The sequence below is a fragment of the Schistosoma mansoni genome, chromosome 3 (genome assembly GCF_000237925.1).
Source record: "Schistosoma mansoni strain Puerto Rico chromosome 3, complete genome".
NCBI classification, from domain to species: domain Eukaryota; kingdom Metazoa; phylum Platyhelminthes; class Trematoda; order Strigeidida; family Schistosomatidae; genus Schistosoma; species Schistosoma mansoni.
In genome coordinates, this window is record NC_031497.1 from 17,128,646 (window position 1) to 17,156,087 (window position 27,442).

The 27,442-nt window shown below is 38.6% G+C and overlaps 2 protein-coding genes across 2 annotated transcripts; one reads left to right on the forward strand and one right to left on the reverse strand.

The window, feature by feature from the left end:
- Positions 1-10,730, forward strand: Smp_079730 (putative rna recognition motif containing protein). Its single transcript, XM_018799446.1, has 5 exons — positions 1-116; positions 152-562; positions 2,105-2,420; positions 8,528-8,724; positions 10,279-10,730. The coding sequence occupies exons 1-5, from the start codon at positions 3-5 to the stop codon at positions 10,477-10,479; spliced, it is 1,239 nt and encodes a 412-aa protein (XP_018651234.1). The 5' UTR covers positions 1-2; the 3' UTR covers positions 10,480-10,730.
- Smp_079740 (putative cullin-2 (cul-2)) lies at positions 10,558-27,442 on the reverse strand (the record flags this gene model as incomplete). Its single annotated transcript, XM_018799447.1, has 11 exons — positions 27,044-27,442; positions 26,816-27,004; positions 26,687-26,777; positions 26,224-26,346; positions 25,246-25,405; positions 16,997-17,198; positions 15,179-15,335; positions 14,007-14,240; positions 11,865-12,386; positions 11,723-11,815; positions 10,558-10,809 (listed from the first exon to the last, which is right to left on the reverse strand). The coding sequence occupies exons 1-11, from the start codon at positions 27,358-27,360 to the stop codon at positions 10,558-10,560; spliced, it is 2,340 nt and encodes a 779-aa protein (XP_018651235.1). The 5' UTR covers positions 27,361-27,442.

Genomic DNA, 27,442 nt, shown 5'->3' on the forward strand with positions numbered 1-27,442 from the left:
TGATGGCGGCACCCGTGTTAACTAAGGAGGCTGCTGAAAAGACCGCGCGATCTATCTTCGTAGGCAACATACCGTATGAAGCGACTGAGGAAAAGCTTATCGAACTATTTAGCAAGGTAATAATTCTCATCCTACTTCATTATTATCATAGGCTGGTCCTGTAATCGGTTTCCGTTTGGTATATGATAGAGAATCTGGGAAACCCAAAGGCTATGGATTTTGTGAATACAACAACCCAGCTATTGCTGCGAGTGCTTTGCGGAATCTTCAAAATATTGAATTCAATGGCCGTCCTCTGCGTATCGGACCAGCTGCTGGGGAACAAAATTCTGCTGAACTGGCTTTAAGTAACCCATCTGTAGGCCCGCCACTTGAAAGCCCATATGGAGATAATATTGATCCACAAGCTGCACCAGAAGCTATTAGTCGAGCAGTTGCTAGCTTACCACCTGAACAAATGTATGAACTAATGAAGCAGATGAAACTTTGTATACAAAACAATCCTAATGAAGCACGTAATATGTTACTCCAAAATCCTCAACTAGCATATGCTTTACTGCAGGTAACGTTTGTTGTCTCACTCTTATCTATTTGTCTATACAGGACTTCACAACCGTCAAACAAGTAGAGTAGTTGTTTCATTTATTTTTCTGTAACGGTTGTTAATTGTACATAAGCTATGCAAACTAGGCTATCAGGCCAATTTTACAGAATAATGTTGAATTCTTGAGAATTTCTTACCTCTATTTTACTAGTGTGTTCATTACCAATACGTTTCAATCCCTATCATACATCTGACCATTTGTTCATTGCTGACGTCTAACGTCTCTGAGCTTATTACCTTCAGTGGACTAGTTACGTCGAAATGTTTTGTTAATTAGAGTAAATACAGAATGAACGAAGCTTCCGAAATCAGACCAACACAATATACCTATATATAAATCCTGACAATTAAATTAAACATTGTGCGACCACAAACCACTCTAGTTGAGTCTATGAGATATTGACAATTGAAATGTGAAAACCCTAAGCGATATAACTGAAAATCAATTAGATTTTAACTGGTATATCCATCCCGTCTAAACTATCGATTGTTGCCTGTTCACCTATTCTTTTAGCTTGAATAAGTATTCCCCATGGATTTTTTTTTCAACGTGTGAAAATTTCAACCAACATACCATTACATCATATCCTATAAATTTATCACCTACGATGTGGTTAGATCGTCCCGCTAACTGTTAGCTGACTATTGTCCATTTATCGCCCACAGATCTAAATAAAGCTATAAAGTGTTGTGATAGTCAAAAAGGAACTAACTGTATTTCTTTGAGCTAAAACACTTATAATTAGTATTTGTGTTTTTTGATATATCGTTGATTCGGATGAGTAGTTAACATGTTATTAACTTGTAGATGGCGTCAAGTCGCGACTGACTATAATCACCACTACAATAAGATTACGTGCCAGATATCGACTTGGATTCCTCTGTTGGCCAAAAACCAGAAGGCTGTTAATGGTCCAAATAAGATATATTTGTTGGCGATCTCGTGGTATCGAAAGAATACCGAGACGTGTCAAAGTTTACAGGCGAAACGGTGGAGCGTAAGCGCGTTCGTGCAAGCGAACCGGACAACGAAAGAAAAAGTGCGTTTGGTACAGTTAAAAAACAAGTACAATAAAATAATCACTGGTACAATTGGTTATAATAATGATTGTTTGCATTATACCAATCGCGTTCTCGTCATAAAAGTAGGTCACTACAAACTCACCCACAGTGTTCTCACCTAGCTGTCACCAATAAACTCGGTAAACAGGGTAGTATTCTCGCTATGTAACGCAGTCGATATGTCGTATCGTTATATTATGTAAAGTAACGAGATGCTAATTGTGTCCCGAACCTTCTCTCTAAAATCATTTGTTCAATAGAGTTCTCCAAAGAAGATGATTATATGGAAAATTGTAATTTACAATAATAGTGTGAAATCACAGACAGTGAACCAAACTAGGTGCAGATATTAACTGAGTCCCATCTTCCAGTGTTTTCATTTCGACATAGTCAAACTAAAATACTTTCTTTTACTTGTTTCTTTAATTTGTTTCATAGGCTCAAATCGTTATGAAGATTGTCGATCCCAAAGTGGCTATCGCTATGCTAAATCGCAGTCATGACCAAATCCCCCCTGCTATGCCGGATGAAGACACGTCTATGCGAGCACCGGTTATGGCTTTCCCTGGTCATATCAATCAGACAACACATGTGGGTCCTAATGCTCCAGGTAATCATATGATGCCTATATCTTCACCTGGGTCTCACTTGCCCCCCTCCGGCTTTCCACATCACGGTGGACCTGGACCCGTTCCACATCCAAACCATTTCAGTGTTGAACAAGTTCCACAAAGAAGTCAAGCACCTCAAGGAAGTAAGTGTTCGTTAATTCTTCCGCAGTAATTACATTTTCAAGGGATAGAAGTAAAGACTCAAAACGATCCAGTTATTTGGATTCGGATCGTAATATCAGATTAGACCGACCACTTATATGTCATTTATAGACAAGACCTGGGGCAGATGTACATCGGTTTAAGGTCCCACACTTTTCACCAGTAGAACGAAAAAAGCAATTAACAAAATGGAAAAAACGAAGTCACAGTAATAGTAATATTAATAATAGTTACAGAAACTAAATATCGAGAGTATGGTTCTAAAATAATGAAATAAATAAGGGGATATAAAGTATGGAATAATATTGAAGCTTATTATAGGAGAAAACAAAAGACGAGTACATCTTCATCATTGCGATTTATTAGAGGTCTTCACTTAAGATCCTCAGTCATTATTTTTGATTGTCACTTGCAACCTAATCAGGGAATTTGTATCTCCCAACAAATCTCAAACGATCGGTTGGTATTTTCATGACTTAAGCCATGTTGGTAAGTGCGGAATATCTGATTGGCGTGTCTTCTCGATTATTGTGAGGAATAGTTGGGAACGTTGGGTGACATTAATCAAAGTCGATCTCCGCGATGCAAAACCATTTACTGTCTAAATATCCTTAGATCTTGAGTTTCTGAACTATTTTATACCTTTTATTCTGAGAATTCACCGTCTAATCATTTGTATATCTAATCTCCTCTACTGTCGTTGATATTACTATGGTATTCATCTTGGTAACTTCACCTTTTGTTAATGTAGTATGTCATTTTGGATGGATCCACATATGTACAAGGTCCTATGTTACGTATATCTGACTACCTCATGGGATGGTGTCATATCTTTGTTTAGCTGCTTCTAACCTTCATCCGACCTAAATCTTCGATAACTTAGATTTTGTGGGGCCACTTAAGTAATGGCTTATGATCCTAATGGTTTTTCGTGTACAAAGTGCAAAAACGTACTCTGTAGACTCAGGTTATAAGAAATGTTACGAATGATTTTAATTTAAATGAAGATCATACACATAATTCAGTCAAATTGCTAGACATATCAATTCCGTCTCGATGTTTTACTACTAGTTGTCATTCAAATATACCCTGGCAATGGGGAGTGTAGTAATTAAGTACAGCGGGCAGCTGATTATCCTAATGTTTGTATTGTTACTCTCTATCTAGTCGAAACAGAAAACTGTTTTGATTTGTCAACTAACCGTTGTCGTAAAAAGGTGGATTTTACGATAAATAGTCACAGTAAACATTACTTACTTACTTACTTACGCCTGTTACTCCCAATGGAGCATAGGCCGCCGACCAGCTTTCTCCAACCCACTCTGTCCTGGGCCTTCTTTTCTAGTTCTTTCCAGTTCTTGTTCATTCTTCTCATGTCTGTCTCTATTTCTCGGCGTAATGTGTTCTTTGGTCTTCCTCTTCTCCTTCGACCTTCAGGATTCCATGTGAGGGCTTGTCTTGTGACACAATTGGGTGATTTCCTCAAAGTGTGCCCAATTCACTTCCAGCGCTTCTTCCTCCGCTGGAATCTGGTTTGTTGTCTCCCACAGTAACTTGTTGCTGATAGTGTCTGGCCATCGGATCCGAAGTATCTTGCGTAGACAGCTGTTAATAAACACTTGTATCTTCTGGATAATGGCTTTCGTAGTTCTCCACGTCTCTGCCCCATACAGAAGAACTGTCTTGACATTTGTATTGAAAATTCTAACCTTGGTGTTGGTTGACAATTGTTTTGAGCTCCAGATGTTTTTCAGCTGTAGGTATGCTGCTCTTGCTTTGCCGATCCGCGCCCTCACATCTGCATCTGATCCACCGTGTTCATCAATGATGCTGCCCAGATATGTAAAGATTTCCACATCCTCCAAAGCTTCTCCGTCAAGTGTAATTGGATTGGTGCATATTGTATTGTATCGGAGAGTCTTGCTTTTCCCTTTGTTTATATTGAGACCTACTGCTGCTGAGGCTGCTGCTACACTGGTCGTTTTCTCCTGCATTTGTTGTTGCGTTTGTGATAGAAGAGCCAGATCATCCGCGAAGTCTAAATCGTCAAGCTGCATCCTGCCTGTCCACTGTATCCCGTGCATTCCTCCAGATGTTGACGTCTTCATAATCCAGTCGATCACCAGGAGAAAGAGAAAGAGTGAGAGTAGGCAACCTTGCCTAACACCGGTCTTTACCTCGAACGAGTCGGTGAGTTGTCCTCCGTGGACGATTTGGCAGTTTAGTCCATCATAGGAGTTCCGTATGATGTTGACTATCTTCTCAGGCACGCCGTAGTGTCGAAGAAGCTTCCATAGTGTCGTCCTGTCCACGCTATCAAATGCCTTCTCGTAGTCGATGAAGTTGATGTACAGTGGTGAATTCCATTCGATTGATTGTTCCACAATGATACGTAGAGTTGCGATTTGATCTGTGCACGATCTATCCTTACGAAATCCAGCTTGTTGATCTCGAAGTTGAGCGTCCACGGAATCCTTCATCCTGTTTAACAATACTCTGTTGAAGACTTTTCCTGGTATTGAGAGGAGAGTGATGCCCCTGTAGTTGTCGCACTTGCTCAGATCGCCTTTCTTTGGTATCTTGATGAGAAGTCCTTCTTTCCAGTCTGTTGGTACATGTTCTTCGTCCCAAATCTTACTGAAGAGGATGTGGAGTATCTTGGCAGTTGCTGTTACATTTGCTTTCAGTGCCTCTGCCGGGATGTTGTCTGGTCCCGCTGCTTTGCCACTCTTGATTTGTCTAATGGCCATGCTGATCTCTTCAATTGTTGGTGGGCCAATATCGATTGGGAGGTCTGTGGGTGCTGCTTCGATGTTGGGTGGGTTCAGTGGAGCTGGTCGATTCAAGAGTTCCTTGAAGTGTTCTACCCACCTGTTTCGTTGTTCTTCAATATCGTTGATTACTTTGCCTTCCCTGCTTTTCACTGGTCTTTCTGGTTGACGGTAATTTCCAGCAAGTTTCTTTGTTGTATCATACAGTTGTCTCATGTTTCCCTCTCTTGCAGCCTTTTCCGCTGTCATCGCTAAATCTTCCACATATTTACGTTTGTCGGTCCTGATGCTCCTCTTCACTTGCTTGTTTGCCTCTGTGTATTCGGCTTGTGCCTTGGCTTTTTCTGCTCTTGTTCGGCTGATATTGATTGCTACCTTCTTGTTCCTCCTTGCTTCAATTTTATCCAGTGTACCAAAAGTGATCCATTCCTTGTGATGGTGCTTCTTTTGGCCCAGAACCTCCTGACATGTTGAAACGATTGCCTCCTTGATACCTTTCCAGCTGCTCTCTATGGTGGTTCCCTCTCCATTGAGTAGGTCATGAAAGGCCTCGAACCTGTTGCTGAGGGCTATGTTAAATTCGTTGAGTTTGTCAGCATCTCGAAGAAAGGCCGTGTTAGACTTTTGTGATGTTGTCCGCGCCATTGTCCAGTGCTTCTTGAGTTTTAGTTTCATCTTGGCGACCAGCAAATGGTGATCGGATGCTATATCAGCTCCTCTTCTGGTTCTCACATCCTCCATCGTCCTCCTGAACTTTTTGTTGATGCAGACATGGTCGATTTGATTTTGTGTAGTGTGATCCGGTGAAATCCAAGTGGCTTTGTGTATGTTTTTGTGTGGGAATATGGTGCCACCTATGACCAGTTTATTGAAGGCACATAGGTTTGCAAATCTCTCACCGTTTTCGTTCCTTCCTCCCAGTCCATGTTGTCCCATGACGTCTTCGTATCCAGTGTTGTCCTTTCCAACCTTGGCATTGAAATCTCCCATTAGAATGGTCAGGTCCTTGGTTGGGCACTTCTCGAAGATTGACTGCAGCCTATCGTAGAATTGGTTTTTAGCGTCTTCATCGTAGTCGTTGGTCGGCGCATAGCATTGGATGATGTTCATTGTAATGCCCTCTCTCTTTGTTTTGAAGGAGGCTTTGATGATCCTCGGTCCATGAGATTCCCATCCTATAAGTGCATTTTGTGCTTTTCTAGACAGCATCAGTGCCACTCCTTGTGTATGTGGGGCATTTTCTTCTTCATGACCGGAGTATAACAGAAGTTCCCCTGAAGACAGTCGTTGTTGTCCAACCTGCGTCCAATGTGTTTCACTGATTCCAAGCACTTCCAGGTTGTATTTCCTCATTTCCGCAGAAATTTGGAAGACTCTGCCGGTCTCCCACATTGTCCGGACATTCCATGTACCTATAAAAATTGTCGCTCTGGTTGTAAGAAGGTGCATCGGCCTCATGACTTCCGAAGGAACTCGGCTTTCATCATGAGACGTCGTTTTTCCTTCTACTCCCAGGGCAGAGTTTGAATGATTTTTTCTGGTTAGCGTTTTTTTAGCGAGTTGATTTTCTACGGGATGGGGTCGCTAACCCCATGCCCAACCCTCCTCCTTTACCCGGGCTTGGGACCGGCAGTAGCCCCTGGAGGAGCTACAGGCGGAGTTCACAGTAAACATTAGGATCTAGAAATTTCACACCACAACTTTGTGGTTGTTAGTTTTTTTATCATAATTTTTCACTCAACAGATTTCTTCGCTGCATCTCTACTTAGCTTCCTAATTTCTTAAACTTCCAATACATATGAGGTTATTACTCCTCTGAATCGCTTATCATTGGAACAAGACTGGTTTGTTGTCTGTAGAAGTTACAGGTAAATCACCAGTCTAACCACCCATCTACTTTTCGAAATTCCACTTTGAAATTAGGTGTAACATTGATGATAATTTTGAGTCACGTAGACTCAACTAATATGCACTTACTGTTCATAATTAAAATTAGTACAACTCATCTCCGTACAAGCCATCAATGCCTAACCGTTTGACTGCAGGTAAGTAAAACAGAAATAAGTGCAACGTATTGCACATGTCTTTGTGTTACTGTGCCCTTTATTTATTACGTAAAAGCCAATCAAAATCGCCAATCTAAAACAAGGCCATGAGCAGAAGAAGCCAACGTTTGTTGTGAGAAATTACAGTATTTATATCATACATATATAGCCTTCCATCGTCCATTTTCATCTCGTCGTGTACTCTGCAATCCTAACTGTTTTCTCCCCTAGTCTTCAAGTGTTCTGTCTACTCCGTGATTTGGTGTGCCGAGACTTCCCGTTCGACGACCTTTGAGGCCACGTTCCTCCACATAGTACCTATAAGCAATCTTGTGAGTAGCGTCCATCCCACTAGTGTCAAAATTTGTAGTCAATAGTCAACCATGGTTATCTTGAGGTGATATTCAATTTATCTATCGTGACAACTCAATCGTACTACGTTCGCTGACTGATCGTCTCTTGAAGCCATAGCGTACCAATCAGGTCGGTTGAATAGTATCCAAATTGAATCTAAAGTTTCATGGCTTATTCGTACTGTCAGCTGTACTAAGATGTGTCAACAACATGGCGTTTTCCACGGGCATCCAGCATCTCTAGAAATGCTGCCTTCCAATAACTGGATGGGTTAGGAGACATCGGCCTTAAACACAACACTGTCTCTCTCCCTCTATTTATGTTGGTAAGGCTCGAAAGAGGTGGGGATAACACAAAAACTGTTTGAGATCGGTCTCAAGTCGTTGTCCCTTAGACTCTAGGATTGCGCTCTCATATCCTATCGGGAATTAATGTCGGCCGTCCACATACGTCTAATAGTATTCACACGATTTTCGAAACCGATTAACAACCATACAGAGTAAACTGTTGGTTTTATCTTGATATTCTGTCATTATTGCCCCATGATTGCATATCAAAATTATTCAGTTGTATTTCAAAAGATTCGAAACCCAAAGCAGTTGTCTATCAAGTCGTGAAGAAAATTCCTAACATTGTGGCCATTTGATACAAAATTACTGATTTTTAGAATAAAATTATGCGGTCGTTTAGCATAAAATAGGCTTGAGTGGATAAAACGTTATAAATTCACCAGATCTACTAAATGCGTGGTAACTTTTGTGAATAAATTAGTTGCTATTGTGCAATAGTCTTATCTTTGAGAACCTTTCTGTTGTTAAGCCATGGACCAATTGATTATTTGACATTTTTTGCAAGTATGTATCTATTTGGTGTTAATTTATATTACCTGTTTCCTATTTTTGGCCCATACATTTTTAGTGCAACAGAAGTTTTATCCAAATAATATGCCACCTAATGGGTTTCCTCCTAATTCTGTTGCTCCACAATCCCAGCCGCCTTATGACTATCCGTCAGGTCAGACACAGCCACCTACTATGTCAGGACAACAACCACATTTCAATCCCAATGGACCTCCAAATATGGCTGTCCGACCTCAAAGACCACCCGCCGCTCAGGTAAGAATTTCTGAACTAAATATTACAGGCCAGTGCTGATAATGCATTAAGTACGCAAATAATTGTAGAGGATTTGTAGTTCGTCCTCACTTAATTTCCAATACTAAAAAGCATAAGCAAAAGAAAACCAGTTTTAAATCCAATGTAAATCTAAACATGAGAAATGTAGTCCATGATCAGAGTGAAAGTTATGAATAACACAACTCAGGAGTGCAGCCGTGACTAACTCAGAACCATGTCATTTGATCATTAATTATGACTAAGTAGATGTCCTTTAATGTTGTAATTCCTCACTGATCGAGGCTGTTAGGACACGCAGTGTATATACCTCATTTATTTAATCACATGAATATCGGTACAAAGGGGAGCCAGATATATTTGCGGCACACAAATCTCATTTGATTTGTGTGAGGGCTGTGATGCTGCCCGGGTGCCCAAACAGAAGCAGGTGGTTTTCTTAGGGGGCCATATCCCGAGCCTTTCACCTAGAGGTCCAATCCACAAGGCAGTTGAGCAACGTCAGGAGAAGCAGTCCCATGGTAGCCGGTAACCAACGATTGATTCATACGCCATTTGTTCCCTCAGGATTTTGTAGCCCATATACACCGTTGGTTTGGAATCAGGGTTTTCCAATTTCTCTAGATGGATCCTCCGTGTCCACCAACCCGGATAAAGTGCTGGACATTCGCTTTTCTTCCTCTCAATTTCGTAAACAACAGTAATGCCACGAGAAGGCAGTAAGTAGGACTTCCCTGGCAGACGCTATATACGCGTGGCCATGTGAGAGCATTTCGAGAGGGAGAGCGGACTCTCCCCACTCTCGACCGTACCAGGGCATTTGGGGACTATATATACCTAGAAACTCCTTACTTCAATGTCCAATAGTGTTCAGGATAGCAGGTTAGAAAAAAGCTAGGGGTAAGCAGGCTAAAACATGACACCAACCCATGAAGCCACTGGCTGTGAACTTCTTAGTTCGAGGCAACGCAACAGTCGTACTCTTTGCTTAGAAATGGATAAGTTAACCGAAAGTTGATGTAAGCAACACATATGCGTTCTTCAATCTCCTTTTAAATTTTGATCTAGTTATCATTCGTTACATTCATCTTTTGATTCTGTATGTTCTCTTTGAACTGCATAAATGCTTTTTATCCTCTCTCAGACTGTGCTAATGTGAGATGTGATAAACATATCCTACTTTAGTTGATTACCCTTCAGTGTGGTTTCCCGTTAAACAACTAATTAATGTATCTTATCTGTATATTTGAATTGATTGTGAGAAGAATCTAAAGTTCTTCCAGGTAAACATGTACATATGAACTTTTGAACTACGTATAAGTAAAACTAAAGTTTTTTCCCCATCATGTTCAATAACCTTTATAATATTAAACTAGTTCGCCTTTAAATAGTACCAATAAAATAGAATTCTCTCAAACGTCTACTTTAAGTAATCTCTCGAGAATGCAATTATTATCTGATATATATACAAATGCATAAAATCTCATGCTATATACTCTAGTTAATTTTATTTATTTTTTAAAATAATTTTAACAGATTACCCCTGCAATTGCTGCAGCGGCAGCTGCCAGTATGGGTCCTAATAGTTTACTAGCAGGGCAAGGTGAACAAGAAAAGGTCACACTTATTATGCAGGTTCTTCAGCTATCAGATGAACAACTTGCTCTCTTGCCAGAGGATCAACGACGCAGCATTATGATTTTAAAAGAACAACTTGGCAAAACAGGAGCAATTTAATCCCTTATAGTGTGTTATTTATTGATATTTACAGCATCCCAATAATTTTGTAATTTATTAAAAATAAAACAGTTGGAATTATGCAAGATAACTGTATTGATCAGGATCATCTGGATTTCGTTCAAGATAGCCAGTATCTATTAGACCTTCAATACAACGCTTAATTAGTGGTATCGGTGGTTGGAAGCGGTTAGATGCCTGTTGTAAAATAGTTTCAATAAGCTGTGCATGTTTTATCTGTCTTCGAGCTTTTAAAATCCGCACAATAGCCGCTTGTATGAAGTAGCGCCGATCCTCGTTCACTTGACGATCAACCTGATCAGCTTCCGACTGCAAAGTAAGCAATAAAACAGATTTAGATTTGCTTAGGAACGACGGTTTTAAGAGGCTCAGTCAACTTCACACTTTGTGAATTAACTAGTATTACAAACTTGTGCTCAATTGAATGTATCTTATAACAAACTACGTAAAAGTTACCAAAACAATGCACTAGATTGATTTGTTACTTGTCTCGAAACTGCAAACAGAATTCATAGGAGAAGTAAAATATTAAAATGAGTTGGACATCTGGTTGATGGGAATGGATGAAAGGAAACTAAGTGCATCACTATTGTCGGAACCAGTGTCTTAAATGACTGAAGTTAGTCATGTGATGCCAGCTCAGTGATCGAAAACTTAAGTTCTTGCTGCGAGACCTGAAGATCCTGGGTTCGACTTGCAGCAGGGTTGTGAATGGGCATTGCCTACGAGTCCCATACTAGAACGAAACAAATTTCAAGTGGTTTCCTAGGATCAGTTTGTGATGTAAACAGTATAGGAAGTGTTGTTAACACTCAGTGATCGTTCTATCCCTTTTTTGTAAAGGAAATACTAGTCTTAGTATCATATGTGATTGATACGAAGAGATTTCACAAATATGGCGCTGGTTATTAATGGATATATAAATTCCTAAAGTATTTGTTAGTATCCGTTTAGACATTCCAATATTCCCAAAAGTCAAACCGCTAATCTGTTTCCTGTTACGGTTACATGATCAAAAGCTAGTCTTCGTTTGCTTTACTCATCATCATAGATATATTATTTCAGGGATTTTGTAACAGAACTTAGTTTAATGCAAAGATAATTTTCGTATCAACATGCAAAACGTCTGGGTCACCTATCTTTTACTTCACCACTTTAATTATAGTCAGGTTAATAATCATGTAAATTTAGGTGAAACCATATACATTCGTAAGTAACTGACCTGGTTTGATTCTTTTCCTTGTGAGCCGAAATTCACCCTTAGCTTTAGACGTTTGCTTGTAAACGAACGATTTAGGGCTATAACGCTATCCATCTACGCAAGTATATAAATGGTTAGATGTATTATGCTATCAGTAACTTACTGTCACGATGTTACCCAATGAATTATTACTTTGCCTTTCAGTTGCTTCAACATATATTATGTTCAACTCGATTAGTGGTGTCAAAAGTCGTTGAATAAGATCCAGTTCACATGAAGAATCCAACACGCCTTGTGAACAGGTTTCCATTTTACTAGTAATTGAAGAGTCAGTGGCTGGAACATTTTGTTTAGATGTAGAACTATTCTCATTACACATAGGTGATCGACCTTCAGATACAGCTAGCTGTAATCCGAAATGTAGATCTTTTACTTTGATACGATCTGAGTCCATATGATCAAAAAATAGTAGGATAGCAGCATTAATAGCAGGCGCTTGTATTTGATAAGCTTTATCAGTGAAAAGCAATTGAATTTCTACTGTTGAATAACTATGTGCCCATCTCATTTTTCTTCCTTGATGAGCGGCTGTATAGAATTCTTCAAAATGGTAAGTACATGTATACAATTCGAGTGGGAGTAAAAAATCAGTAACACCACTAAGTGAAATTGGCCATGAGCATTGCTGAAAAAAGTGAAAAAAAGATCTAATAGGACTAATCTAGTATAGCAGAAGTTGAAGAATATTTTATTTGCTACATGTACTTACAAGCCTCCAGACAACAATCAAGCTGCTCACAACCAAAAACTGATTGGAAAAAATGTAAATTTGGGATTATATCAAGTATATTCATACATAAGGTGAAAATATTGGTTTATTTTATATGAAAAAATAAATCTGATCATTAGGATGTGTTAAAACATGTTTACGCTAAATGGAACATCTCAGTCCTGTAGGAGATCAGTCACAGCCCAAGTGATTTAATATGAAGTTTAGTCAATTTACAACTAACTGACTATAAGCTGTGTTCAGTCAGTTGAATGCATATCAGTTACGAAAATATTTTATCCAATCCCTGATTTCCCACGATGGTGGAAATTTTAATTAAAAATCTAATATTAATAATTGGGATTTTATAAATGAAACATTTATGTACACTTCATATTCAAAAACTGTAATATGATTGGAATAGAATAAAATTATTACAATCTCTATTTACTGAACAGACTCAAACCTTCTCCCTAATCCCGGATTCACCTTATCATCACCGATAATTCTCTTTCCCCAATCATCACAGAAAAGTTTACTCAGTACTATTTTCAATAATGTGTTACAATGAGAATTGTGTTGCCATTTTGTATCATGTTATTCAATAAAACTTTGGTGATCGAAGCCATAAAAAAAACATGATATCATGTAGTTGGATATGTTTTTGTGGAAGATTTTGAGAGATAAAATATTTCTTAATTGAAACAACTTGGAAGGCATTGGAGTGACTGAATAAATTTTTTTACTGTGTAGTAAAATTACAAAGGTAGATAAATAACTAGCTGGACATGATCATATACGTTGATTGTATGATCTGGTTCCATTATCGTTTGAACGCATGAAATATTATGCAACCACTTTCCTGTGCTATTGTGCGGAATAATTGAACTAATTGTCAGGAGTAAGTAGATTAAATATTATAACTATCAGATTTGCTATTGACTAGAACATAAGTGGATGAGCACGTATCTGAGTATACTAGTTCAGATAATTGCATCATCATGTGTTCCTTCCTGTCTAGTACTCTCTGAACAATACATTACACTCGACGCGACTGATAACAAGAATGACTTGGAAACAAAATGTATCCTGTAACAGTTTTGGACGTAAAAACAATCGATTTTATACGGAGATCAAATAAGTTTTAGCAACTTTTGGATTTGTTCCGGAGCGTCGTTTGCATATGAGCTAGTCAGCGTGTTCAGATTATTCTAAGCATAGAAGTTGGATAGTTAAGGATTTATCCTTTTAACAAAGCATTGATTGGTTCATGATTCTAATGGAACTTTTAACAAAACTCGTACATATTGATTTTACAATAACGGAAAATTTGTTCAGTTTGTCGGTTCTTTAATTACCTCCACTATTAACTCAAGACTTTGTATTTCCCTCTTTGTTGGCTTAGAATAAACCCGCATATTTCTAAACCTTAGTCAGTTGCGTTACTCTATCAAGATATCTTTTTTAAAAAGAAACGATATTGTATGATATATTATTTAAAATTGAAACTATTAACATGGAATTTAGTTTACTTACCGTTAAAACATGAAAATGATGACCAAATGTAAAACGTATATCTTTTGATTGTAAGTACTCAGTAAACTTCCGATTTAACTCAGGACTAAGTTGAACATCATTAAACATACGCTGAAATTTTGAAGTAAATTCATATCCACACACAGTTTTTAGCTGATTAATCACAGATTCTTCGAGTTCAAGTATGGAAGAATAATTGAACACCAGTCTTTTGCACAGCATACGTTGATAATACTAAGAAAAACAATCATAATTATGAACATAAGTTATCAATATTATGAAAGTTTAGAATTAGTCTCTTTTTATTCACTGTATAAATGAGTAATTTAGCGATCCTAGAAAACGCTGCAATTTCGTGGATTATCAACAATTATGATAAATAAAAAATATTTTTCTCTAAAAAATGTATTACAGTCGACGTTACTACACTTAACAGCACAACTACCTTTCTGGCCACTTCCTAAAATCCCAAAAAATTTCTAGACGTTAACATGAATAATGGAGAAAAGGCACATTTGAGTAAGAGTTTAGTTGGTCACAGAAAATCGAGGGTATTTATGATTTTGTATATGACCTCATGCTTCTAAAACCTCCTGCAAGCATACTAGATTTGGTAACGAGATGGGTAATTATTGAACCAAAAACGTGACCCTTAATTTCTCAGATGTTTTTGAGAAGCTTCTACTTAGTACTGACTCGATAAAATTGTTCTAGGTTTCTCTAGAGGCTTTGACGGAGGATATTTTGGAACTCAACAATTCCCAAGTTAGCCAATATGTGTATATCAGTGTTATGGGAATGCAACTCGGAATGCTCAAACAAATCTCGCCTTAGTTTAGTTCTTTTTGTTCGATTTCTGTAAGGACGTTTCATCGGATCGCCTATTTTTAGCGTACATCTGTAAGATAAGAGGAAAATACATTAGACCGTAAGATGTGATATAAAATCAAACTAAGATCACGAATAAATATTCATCACGAAGTACTAGAAATTAACAGAAGGCATAAATTGGAGACAACGATACTGTAAATTTTTATACGAATGAAAATTACAGATGAGAAAATCGACAGATAAGGAGTTTGAAACAAGTTTTGACCCGGACTTTCTGCATTTTAGTAGCCGTTGAGTCAAACTTAAACAGTTTAAAATATTAGGGAGAATAGATAACTCACCTTTTGGAAAAGATCTTTATCATCAATATACTTGAAAATAGCGATTGACGCTGTCAGCTTAGTTTCAATTTCTGAAATGGTCATAGTTTTGACGGATTTACGTAATAAGGAATCCATGTATCGACATAACAGTTCAGATGGTCTGTAATTAGTCTGCCTACAAATGTATCCAATAATTGATAAAAATTTTTAAACCATTTGAAACAGGTAGTAATCAAAAATTCATATGATTTATTGAATAAATAAATATTATATGAGTGTCAGACATATTGTACCTTTTGAGAACACATGGATCCCTGTAACTTTAATGAAAGAATTCAATATGTATGAGCTACATACTAAGCAACAATCAACATACTTTTTAAGAAATGTACATAACCTCTATCGACTATTTAACTTTTAAAACGATTGAAACATAGGGTATATTTTGATTAGTCAGTATAATTTATTACATTTTCGGTCGTTTTTCAGAGGCTTTAGTAACACTTAATTCATTTTCTATTAGGTGTTTGCATTTTCCTATTGACGCTTAGGACTGCAATTGATTGGTCTCATATTGGTATATGTGCATCGCGTGCGGACTGTCTCGATATTGCCTTAAGTGACAAGCACTATAAGTAGGGATGAATGGTGGCGCGTCTCGGATTTCACTGTTAGGTACAGTCCATCTCAGTTTAGTAATATTTGTTGTAGAATGATTCAGCTTTAATGGTAAGAAAAACGTTTCCCATTCTCCTTATCGCTTCCCTATATATTACTGAATAATAATTTATATTATTTAAGTCTGGGTCCATGATTACTGTTTAGCAGGTATTAGAGGGATACAGATTAGATTAAAGCATGTTCTGTGTAGGACTGCGTTGTGGCACGCTGATTGGCTATTTCTTAACCAACCAGCGCTGGCGGAATCTAGAATCTTCTTACATAAAAACGATAATTATACTAACGTTTTTCTTGTCGTGATCCCTACTTCCATCCACTCTTGTTATTTGAAATATAATTAGGTTCCTGTTCAACCGTGTTCTGATTTGGGGACTTGTCGAGTGAAGTAATGTCCAAGATAACTTAACAGTAAGAGTAGCTGAGTTGTAATAAGAGAATTCATAACAGCAGGTCAAAGCATTTAAGTTCGATACCACTTTTTGTGGACTTACTAATTGTAAATAGTAGTAATTTTTTACACTACACGTTATTAATGGATCTTTAAAACGCTAGATCTATTTTGTTAGGGATGAATTATCTAAAATATACTCTGTTAATGACTTACTGAAAATGACATTTAAAAAACTAACTTTAGAAGGCATTATCTGTACTATGGAAAGTAAATAGTAGAAATCAAAACAAAGAAGACCATTTCCACAGTTGTCGACCATTTCTATGAACAAACACATTTTATTGGGCTAGGCTTATGTATTTATTATTATGAAAAACTGTGGGAATTTTCAGTTTTTGAAATTTAGATGTCACCCAACGAGTAATATAGTTGTACATTACATTGGTTCATCACGATAGGCAAGCCCGACCACCACGTCAAGGTAGCAGCAACGGTCAGGCTGTTTGCCACAGAATAAAGCTAATATCAACAAGGAGATAAATGTACCATTCACTTTCAAAAACTTTACTAAATGTCCTAAGATTTTGATAAAATAGACGTTCTGGTCACATGTAGATATTAGTGATAAATTACATCTTTAGGAATAGTGGTTGTTTGAAAAAAGGACTTGAATTTAAAGAAATCTCTGTTAATGAAAGCTATTTCTGTGTGGTTAAAAAAGCAAATGATGGAAAGATGTAATACAGTACCATATAAATACTCACTTAGATGTTGTAGCTAGAATACTTGAAGACGGTACACGACCATTCACGGCCAAATTAAAGGCTTTATCCATTTGATTACGGAAAGCAGTTTTCCCATCGAAAACATCATCAATATACTCCAAAAATCTACTTCGGAGATTTAAGAGACTCTCAATAAAATGAACCTGTGTTAACTTTGTTCCAAAGCAAAACAGAAAAGTAACTGTCAATACCAAGTTAAAAAAACTGACAACATAACATGATTTTTCCAAATGGACTCAATGGCGAAGTTTCACCAGCAAACTTCATGAGAGAGGTGTTGCGTAGGTGAAAGTAGACAGTAACTGATTGTTATTTACAAACCAACTGACTAATAAATAATCAGACAGGTATCTGAAGTAGCATGTAGGTTTTCCTACCCTTTGTGTTTACTTAGTGATTGATTGATATACGTGCTAGTCAGGTGAATGACGTGTCCTTGATCTGTGATCGACTAGTTCCTGACTGAATACCTAGTGTAAAGAGAGTCAATCGTATACACAATAAAGCCATTTATTGCTAGTCCTTTACAAACTAGCAACCCATTAGTGTTCAAGAAGAATCGGACTTTAGTTCGACTCAGTTCACTAACTTGTCCCTTATGATGTGTCTGTTGCTCGTTTGATTCGAGCTGTGTTTGACAAAATCTGTTGGGGATTTGAACCTTATTTTAGTGTGAGGGTTATACAGAGATTACAGTACTGTCAGTATGTGGAAAGTTCTCAGAATAATTTTTGTGTAAGAAGCGAAGGATTCCGTGGACGCTTTACGCCGAGATCAACGAAGTGGCTTTTATAAGAATGGATAACGTACCAACCAATTTGAAACTCATCATTGCATAACAATTTTTTCTATCATAAGGAAGTATTAAGCAGCATGAATAGGAAAACGTTATGAAAATTTCGACACTATGGAGTACTTCAAAAGATCTTCATCATTATACGAAGCTCCTACAGGGGACTGAATTGCGTACATCAAAAGCTGCACACAGATGCATTCCAAGTGAGGATTGATGTCAGACAAAGCTCCTTAATCGACCCTTTTCTCTTTCTGCTAGCTGTTGGATGGATTATGAAGACTATTATATCTCAGGAAAAGCATCGAATACAGTAAACACCGTGGACGCTCTGAAAGAGGTAAAAGCCTTTACATACTTGAGAAGCACCACTGATAAAAAAGGTCTTGATGAGCATGTGAACGCACGAATGGGGGAAACAAAGACGACATTAGTATAATTTAGTAAAATCTGGAATTCAAAAGGACTTTCTCCAAAACACCAAAGTTAGAATCTTTAGCGCAAACATTAAAACAGTTCCATAGAACGGAACTAAACTACTACAACCATCACCAAAATGTGCAGGTGTTTATAAACAGCTGTCTACACAAGATACTCCAGACCCACTAGTAAGAAACAGTTGGCAACGACCTACTCTGACAGAGAATTATCAGATGAGGAGACTAAGAAAAGGCTCTAGAAATGGATAGGGTGCACTTAGCGGGAACCATTGATTAAACTGTACTAAAAAGCAAGCCACAACCCAGAGTGGTCAATCAAAGGCAAAATAACCAGATTAAAAGACAGGTGGTGTCGGGAACGGGAGACACATTAAGACGATGAATAGCACTTGCCAACGACTGGAAATAAAAGCCCAATACACATTTAATTGGAGACCTCTGCTCAGTGGCATGTGCCAATATTGTTTCAGGACTGGTCTTTGTCAAGGCTAGTTGTAGAGTCAAATAATTTCGTAAGCTAACCCTGGTGGGTTGGTGTCTGACGAAATCTCGGTACAGATCCAGAAAGCCTAGTTGGCGTTCGTTAACTTGAGCTAGTATGTTACGCAGGCGGATTGTCTGCCTCCCAACCAAAGAGCATGTAAACTGAGCAACAGTCCGCCCTGTCCCAATCGATGACTGTGAAATATGGTCTATGAAAGTAGAGGACATGCATAGGTTGCAGGTTTTTGATCACAAGTGTCTTCAAAGCATTGCTCGAGTTTCATGGCACGAACTAATGAGCAATGGTGAAGTTAGCCATAGTATGCACGGCAAAGATAGTAAACCGGCTGATGAAGTAGTGAATCTTTATCGACTGGGATGGTTAGGATGTCACGTGTATCTAGCCATTTCCTACCCCGACGAGAGATGATTGCTAGTTTAGTAGCGGGTTGGAAGACAGCTAGAAGAGATCATATCAGAACGTGGCATCAATTCATGGACTGATCAACTGCTGGTCTGAAGCATGTTAGCAGATAAAAGCTACCTGGTTGGGGTAAGCATGATAGCCGAAATCAGTGACGAGAAACGCTGGATTATATGACTTGGAATCTTTCACAATGGTGCAGATGCATTTCTTCCTTATTTTCCTGTCAATCTTGAATTGCAGTATCCTTTCATGAATACCTTTCCACCCTGTCATTCTATCCAATGTTTCAAAAGTTCAGTCTTTCTCATCATCATTATTACTACAGTAAATTGATTTATTTTGACACTCATGTCGCTATGTTAATATTATCGTGCTAATGAGGTAAGGCAACTTGAGGCAACATATATATGTGAAAGGCTATATGTTGATGGTGTCTGTCTGTCAGCGCCAAGAGGGATAACAGACTTAAGTATACCCCTAGTTATAATAGTCGATGGAAATCAACTTTTTTTTAACTTACTGAAGAGTCTTTTGGAAGGTTGGAAATAGCTTCTAAAATACTGGTTCGGACATGTTCACCAAAACAATGTAATAGTTCGTTACAAAGATTATTCGGAGATAGCAACCGAAAAAGATTTCTTAAATCTGTAGATGTATTCGAAAAAGTGAATCGATCGAAAGGAAATAAATATATATACAGAATAATTTAAAACTAATGAAATATAACTTCAGCTTTTGAAGTTTATGTAGATAATGAATGCAAAGCTTTCACGCTACTATAATTATGAGAAAAACCTAAAGTGAAAATCTCGGTCAAACAATGCTGACCTCTTAGAAAAATTCTAGTAAAGAAACAGTCAGCCAGTCAGTCACAACGTAGAACTTCGTACATACGTACATCAGTTCGAGTTGTCATACCAGATTAGCACAGAGATAAAGCTGTCGATTCAAATCCCATAGTGGTAGAGGTAGTAAGAGTATAAGCCGTAATCGAAAAGATAAGGGTTTGAAGATGTTATTCAAGGAGTATAATCTGGTGAAATGAATTTGAAAAGAGAAAAAAGAAAGGGACATGACGAATTCAGAAGATTAGAATTTGGTAGAACACAAAGAGTGGATGCACCTTCGCCACTGCAAACAATTTTGAGCCATGTCGTTTAAGGTCTCTAGCCATCGGTTGCTATCATTTTGTGGATCCCACCCACGTAGTCTACACCTACCTACATGGCTCAGTCCACATGTCAGTGACTTCATGGATTTGTGCCACGTTTTGGTCTGGCCGCCCCTAGCATTCTTCCAACCTACTCCTACACCATAAAACATCGCACGTCGGGGCAGTCGGTGGTTGGGCATACGTAACACGTGTCCCAGCCATCTCAACTGATAAAGTTTCACTACTTCATCAACCGACTTGCCATCCTTACCTAGTATCTGTTTCCTAACAACTGCATTACTTACTTGGTGGTCCCAGGATATACAAGCAATGCTTCGAAGACACCTATGATCGAATACTAGTAGCCTACGAATATCCTCTACTCTTACCGGCCATGTTTCGCTGTCATAAAGTAGGACGGAACGAACTGTTGAGCAGTAAACTCGTCCTTTGGTTGCTAGACGAGCCTTCTGTATCCGTGCTGAGATTTCGTCACACACCATACCACAAGGGCTGATGAGACTCCCAAGATAAGTGAAGCAGTCAACACGCTCAACTACTTCACTCCCTATCATTAGTTCAGGTGTCGATGCAACCCAATCCTGAAGTAACATTTTGCACTTCGAGGGGGAGAATCGCATCCCGAACATGCCTGCATTGTTGTTTATAGTGGTCAGGAGACTCTGCATTTTGTCAGAGTCTTCAAATAAAACTATGTCATCGGCATATTCTAAGTCAACAAGTGAATCTCCTGGTAAAAGTGCAACCCCTCTAAATTTAGATGAGGAAAGTATTATTTCTAAAAGCACGTTTACGATAAAGTTAAACAAGAATGGAAAGAGTGGACAGCCCTGACGAACACCATTTGAGGTAATCGATTCTGATGACAGTTCGCCATAAGCTCTAACTTGACCAGTTGTGTTCGAGTAGAGAGCCTGTATAAGGTTAATGTACTTCTTTGTTACTCCTTTCAGTGACAAACACTGCCACAGAACCTCACGATCAACGGAGTCGAATGCCGCCTTCAGGTCGAGCAATACTAATATTGTGGGACATCTGAATGTGTGTCTACGTTCTAGGACCTGACGTAGAGTGAATATCTAGTCTATACAATCACATCCAGGTCAAAAACCAGCCTGGTTTTCTCTAGTCTGTTCTTCACTAGCTATGGTTAGGCGTCGAAGTATTAATGAAACTAATATTTTAGACACTATATTAGTCAAACTGATCCCTCTGTGATTGTCATAAGAGGACTTTTGTCCTTTCTTATGGACTGGCACAACCAGTGATTGGGACCAGTCAGATGGAATTACGTCCAGTTCCCAGATTCTACCTAAGACCTCAGTCAATCTCGCTGCTAATAATGGACCGCCATCCTTAAAAATCTCAGGGGTAAACTTGTCAGGGCCTGCTGCTCTCCCATGCTTCAGATTTCCCATGGCCTTTTCAACTTCGTAAAGAGTTGGAGGACTTACATCAACTTGCCATTCAGGTCGACTGGGGGTCGTGGGAAACCGGAATGTGTCTGAAGGCCAGTTGAACTGATCCCTAAAGTGTTCTGCCTATCAATTCAATCTTCTGGATTGAGAATGAATAATATATTCATTTTTTTTCCGAGACAGTTGGGTTCCTAATGCCGGTTTCCTTAACAAGTCTGAACAGTTGTCTACTGTCACAGATTGCCGGTGCCTTTTCCATCTCTCTTGCTTTTGCTATCCACCACTGTCCGCGATCATTGCGTAGGCTTCTTGTTAGCCTGTGCTGAAGCTGACTCCGCTCTTCGTTATGTTCAGAGCCAGATGGAATGAGTTTTCGAGGATCTATCAGTGCGATAGATGCTTCTGAGATCCATTGTTTCTCCCTAACCTTATGGTTTACCGTACTAGCAGATATCACTGCTGTTTCCACAGCTTCTTGGATGTCATTCCACGCTGCCTCGGGGTGGGCACAACTTACATGTCTGCCTAACTGTTTTTCTAGTTGTTCTTAGCTTGCCTATTATTAAGTAGAACCCTAAGAGGCTTCCTTGCAGCGTCTTTCCTACGTCCAGTAAGACGCAGACAGATACGCGCTCACACTAGAACATGATCTGAATCTAAACATGTGCTCCAGAATGAGCGACAGCCTTCTATCGAGCCCCTTTATCGGTGGCTGATAGCGATGTGATCTATTCGGGTCCTACGTTGGGAAGACTTCGGAGGTCGCCATATCAAAAGATATTTTTTCTTGTGCTTAAAGTTATTGTTTGCTAGAAGTAGGCGGTTATCTGAGCATAGTTGCAACAGACGGTCGCCATTATCTGTTCCTTGAGCCACGACACCATAAGATCCACCCAGGTGTCTTTTCCTTTGCTTAGTTTACCCACTTGAGCATTAGAGTCACCTGCCACTATCACTACATCGGAGCGCCTAGCTTTTTGAAGAAGGTTGGAAAGCTTTCTGTAAAACTAATCTTTTACATCATCTGAGCAGCGGTCAGTGGGAGAGTAGGTAGAGACGACGAAGAGGCAACGACGAGTGTCCCTATCTTTCCGAGTCCTTGTTGTTCCGCTTAGTCGGACAGCGCACAGACGACTGTCTACTGGGAGCCACTCTAAAAGAGCTAGTTCTGCCCGAAGACTCAATGCTATACCTACTCCAGCGAGGCCACGGGAAACAGCATCAGGGCTTCCAGATACACGAAGCGTGTATCGAGATGGTTCTTTATTTTGATATGATGAGGTCAAATGAATGTCGCTACTCGGATCCTATATGTGTGTTTCGGAGATGCGACATACATCGATGGTGCGAGATTCTAAAGTCCTAGCTAAGGAAGCCTGTTGTCCTATTTGGTACAGTGTTCGGACGTTAAAACCTCCCGCATGTATTTTAGAGCGTGGTTTCAGGAGATCAGGAATAACGTTCCGCGTACTCGGATAGTTTTCTCTTGCGGTGTGAGGTGATAAAGGGACGTGAGAAGGGTTAGTCTTGTAGATAAGGGAGTCATTAGGAGATGTAGGAAGGATTTGAATACGACCAACTTGGTCTCGTGTGTTGTTACTGGTATGAGGGCTGATATCACTTCCCGACTGCCCACACAGTGGAAGGGCATTTCTTGAGGAATCTGAAAGGGAAGTTGGACTATTGTTGGTCTTAACGACTTGGGAGCGTGACCGCAGAGCCCAAGGGATAACTGCTTGAGGCTGGTCGCGCACGGCCTATTTGTAGGAGGTTTTTGACGTGTTAGCTCCATTCTTCAAAGGGTCTTACAGCCGGAGACGGAAAAACGTGAGGTGGGACATTTTTAAGGTCTACCTTCTCTAACCACTCTCTTCCTTGTGAGAAGGCAGCATCGCTGCTATGTTGGTTGTCCGAGGGCAACACCTTACTATTGTCACACCCGTCTACAGTCAGTAGTACGACTCCGCCCTCAGACCTTGAGTTGCTGCTTTTAGTCTTACCGTTCTCCAATCGACCTGCCTGGCATGGTAGAACCTATAGGAACATATGTTCCAGCCAATATAGCTCGGTTGGATCATCACGATATGCAAGCCCGACCACCACGTCAAGGTAGCAGCCACGGTCGGGTAGTGAAGGGACGTTACGATACGTAAACAAAATAGTCTGTTTTGAAATTAGTTTGTTAGGGATAAGTGAAAAAAGGAAAAAATCGATGAAAGAATCAAGATGGTACTGAAAATAAGCTATCCTGTTGCTCAGTTGGTTTCACTACACAACACCAAGAGTTTGTTATACCATTCAAAGGTAGATCAATACCCTTCCAATGTCACCGCCAATCGGATCTCTGAAGTTACATGTGCCTGAGATAGCAAGTATATAGGAAGGACAGAGAAAAGGGCTTCTAGTGTTTTATGAACACGTTCTTACGAACTTATACCTGAGGGACAGTAAGTCCTCATAAGTGCGATTGTCAACCATCTTTTAGATAGCAGAAGTGGATAGAGAAAATGAATTTAAAATACTTAATAGAACCAGCATCAATCTTATTCCACTTTGTAGAAGCAATCGCTATTGGATGTTTCCAACCTGACCTGTGTGTACAGAAGGAGAGTGTGATTAGCTTTTTCTCTGGGATGATAAATCAATGTTAATAAAATAGCCTTGATTAATTTTTCAACCCTCTTTTTTCTTAGAATTTTTACCTTACATGAACTTATTGATGTTTAGATATTAGTTTAATTTGCTTCTTACCATGTTGAATGATCACGCAACTAATTATCGATTTTATTACCCTTAAATAACTCCTTCGTTATGATTACTGGTAACTACAATACCTACTATGCATTACTACTTTCCATCATCGAAATACGCATCAAATAGGTTGCAGTAACGTTATCCTTTACAAACTAAATATGGCGAACAACTTTGTACAAGGACAAATTAATAAAGACTGATGTATTTCAAAAAATCATATCGAATAAAAAGAACCCGTCACATGAGTAGATGTTACCTGAGATGGAGATATATATGAGAACATATCAAGGAGATAGTATGCAAAAATCAGATTAGAAAGTTGTATGTTAGTGTTTTAAGAACATTTACTTAAAAACTACTTAACGTACCCTGTTTCACACAACCGAGTAGTATATTTAATCCTTATATAAAGGGTGGACCTCATGCCCTGGGGTATAAAACTGTACGTTTAGTGAATGGGAAGTTATTAATTAACATAAATTTTTATGTGACAAGTCAAACTGACGCCATTGTGCGAGTACAACACAAAAAAGTTAGGCTAAGCAAACCTTGGAAGACATAGAAAGTGCACGCGACGCGCAATAAGCGCAACGCGATATTTACTTTCCAACACAACTAAATACATACATCATCTACATAACAGAGACCGATTAAAACCACAACAAAGTATACACAACACAAATCAACTTATTTGTTTTGTTTTATTGGTGGGATAATTGGATATAAATGTTTCACTTACTTGATTTATCCTCTTCAGCAATAACATAGCGAACGTTCATATTAAGAAAATTTAAACGCTGTTCAACAATTATTTCTTGAAACAAATTTTGCATTGAAAGTAGTGAACATTTATAATATTGCATAGCCCGATTATGTTCTTCTGTCCGCAAAGCTAGTGCCTAAAAAATGTTTACAAAATACGAGACTTACATATCTTGCTTATTATTGGCATTTTACTAAATATGGTTCTAATGAAGGACAAATAACTGAATTCTTGAACAATTTTACATACAAAACAGAGGAATTTGAGACACTAATTTCTTTTTGTCGAAACCAAACGAAACACTCAACTGCAATGTAGACACAAGATGGTGTAATTTTCATCATGTAAAAGAATAAATTACTGAGCCTCATATTGTTCGACTATAGTGTGAAATGTGATAATTAATATTCAGAATTTTCCCGAGGGATAATAAACTATCTGAAGATAGATATGTCCTAATGGGCTTATCATGTTATAGGAGAAATTATGACAGACTATGTTACCATACATACAAATATACATGTGTCCCACAACTTTAGGCTTACAAGTTAAAGCATGACTTCCGACCAGTTCTGTGAATTAGACTTTCGCTGTATGTAATTAGAATCAGGCAGCTATGCTGTATTTATGATACATTAGAAATGTAATTCAAATCGTGTGATTCGTTAGACTGGTTCAACGAAGAACAAATCCTTTGAGGTAACTATACACTTCAGTGAGCTAAAGGCTTATTCAGTGATTACTTATGAGTTTAGTAACCAAAAGGTATGGACACAAAATATGAAAAGCATATGGCCTTAATTATTGTAAGTAGTTAAGTCGTGTTATATATGCGGATAAAATACATACGTCAACATAAGACTGTACGGCAAGTAAACACATAATTTTTGACTTTGACTGCAAAACTTTTAACTGTGAAATACAAGAACAAGAAAAATTTAAATTGTAACATACCTCAGTCACATATTGAGCACATCCTAATTCCGACTCTCGTTGACAGGCCCACTGCGAGTAAAATGACCGCGTAGCGTCAATCAGAGGATTCTGAAATATTTGATTGTATATTTCCATTCCAGCCTTTTATATAATGGGAGAACAAAAGTATTAGCCCCACTAGTGCATTGGACCAAGAGAATGAAGAAAATAGTTTAATAAAAATGGTAGTAAACAGGGATCAGTACGAATAGTAACAGTTAACGAACTAGACACAAAAGCAATGGATATGGGGTGCTAAGGTGTGTATTAACAAGAAGTTATCTACTACGGAGTGTATTCATTGATCAAAACACTTCGTATTTCCTAGTTGAGAGACATGCCAATGAAAAAGGAGTGGCTGCAAAAATGTTAAACATGTTCTTTAAAATACAAAGATCAAAAACAGACACAATGCAAATCTTTTCTGTCGTATTTTGCTTACTCTTTCAAAATCCCTTACTTCTCCAACTCTTAAAAAGGAAGCCAAACATGGTTGTATGCAATTCTGTTGTCCACAAATTCCCAATCTAACGCTATTTGAAGTTTAGAAATAAAAAAATATGGGACTCACTTGAGAACTTCGCGCATTAAGCAAGAGGACAATCGACTTTTTATACAGTCGATTAGATACAGTCTCCAGAAAGCAAGGCCAACCTCCAGAATTTCCATAGTGTGTTGATCTGCCATAGGAAGAGCCGCTCCATAGCACATATCAGCTTCTGATGGCCTTAAATTCTTTACGTGTTGCGTGTTCATGTATCTGAGTATGTATTAAATATTAAGGACTTTAAAAATTTACCTATAAAGGATATCTAGATATGTAAGTCCACGATGATATGACTCCCAAAACTTGACATATCTAGGAAGTAAATCGGAGTCACTCATCACTTCCAACTCTGATGCTATTTCTTCTACCCTCTCACTAATGAGTGTTGTAGTAGATTTATACAAAGTGGATGCATGCGAAACCGGACTTGAAGTACATAAGCTATATACATAGCCGAAACTAGAATTCCACAAATCCCTGTCCACAAAGTCACACCGAAGGAGTTTATACACTACATCTCTCAGTGACCTCCACGTGACAGGGAAGTCGACAGACACTGCACGTAACATAACTGAAAGACTTTGTGAATAAAACTAGGTAGCCCTAGGTTTAACAGTAGAACGGAAAATCGCCGTAAACATCACGTACAAA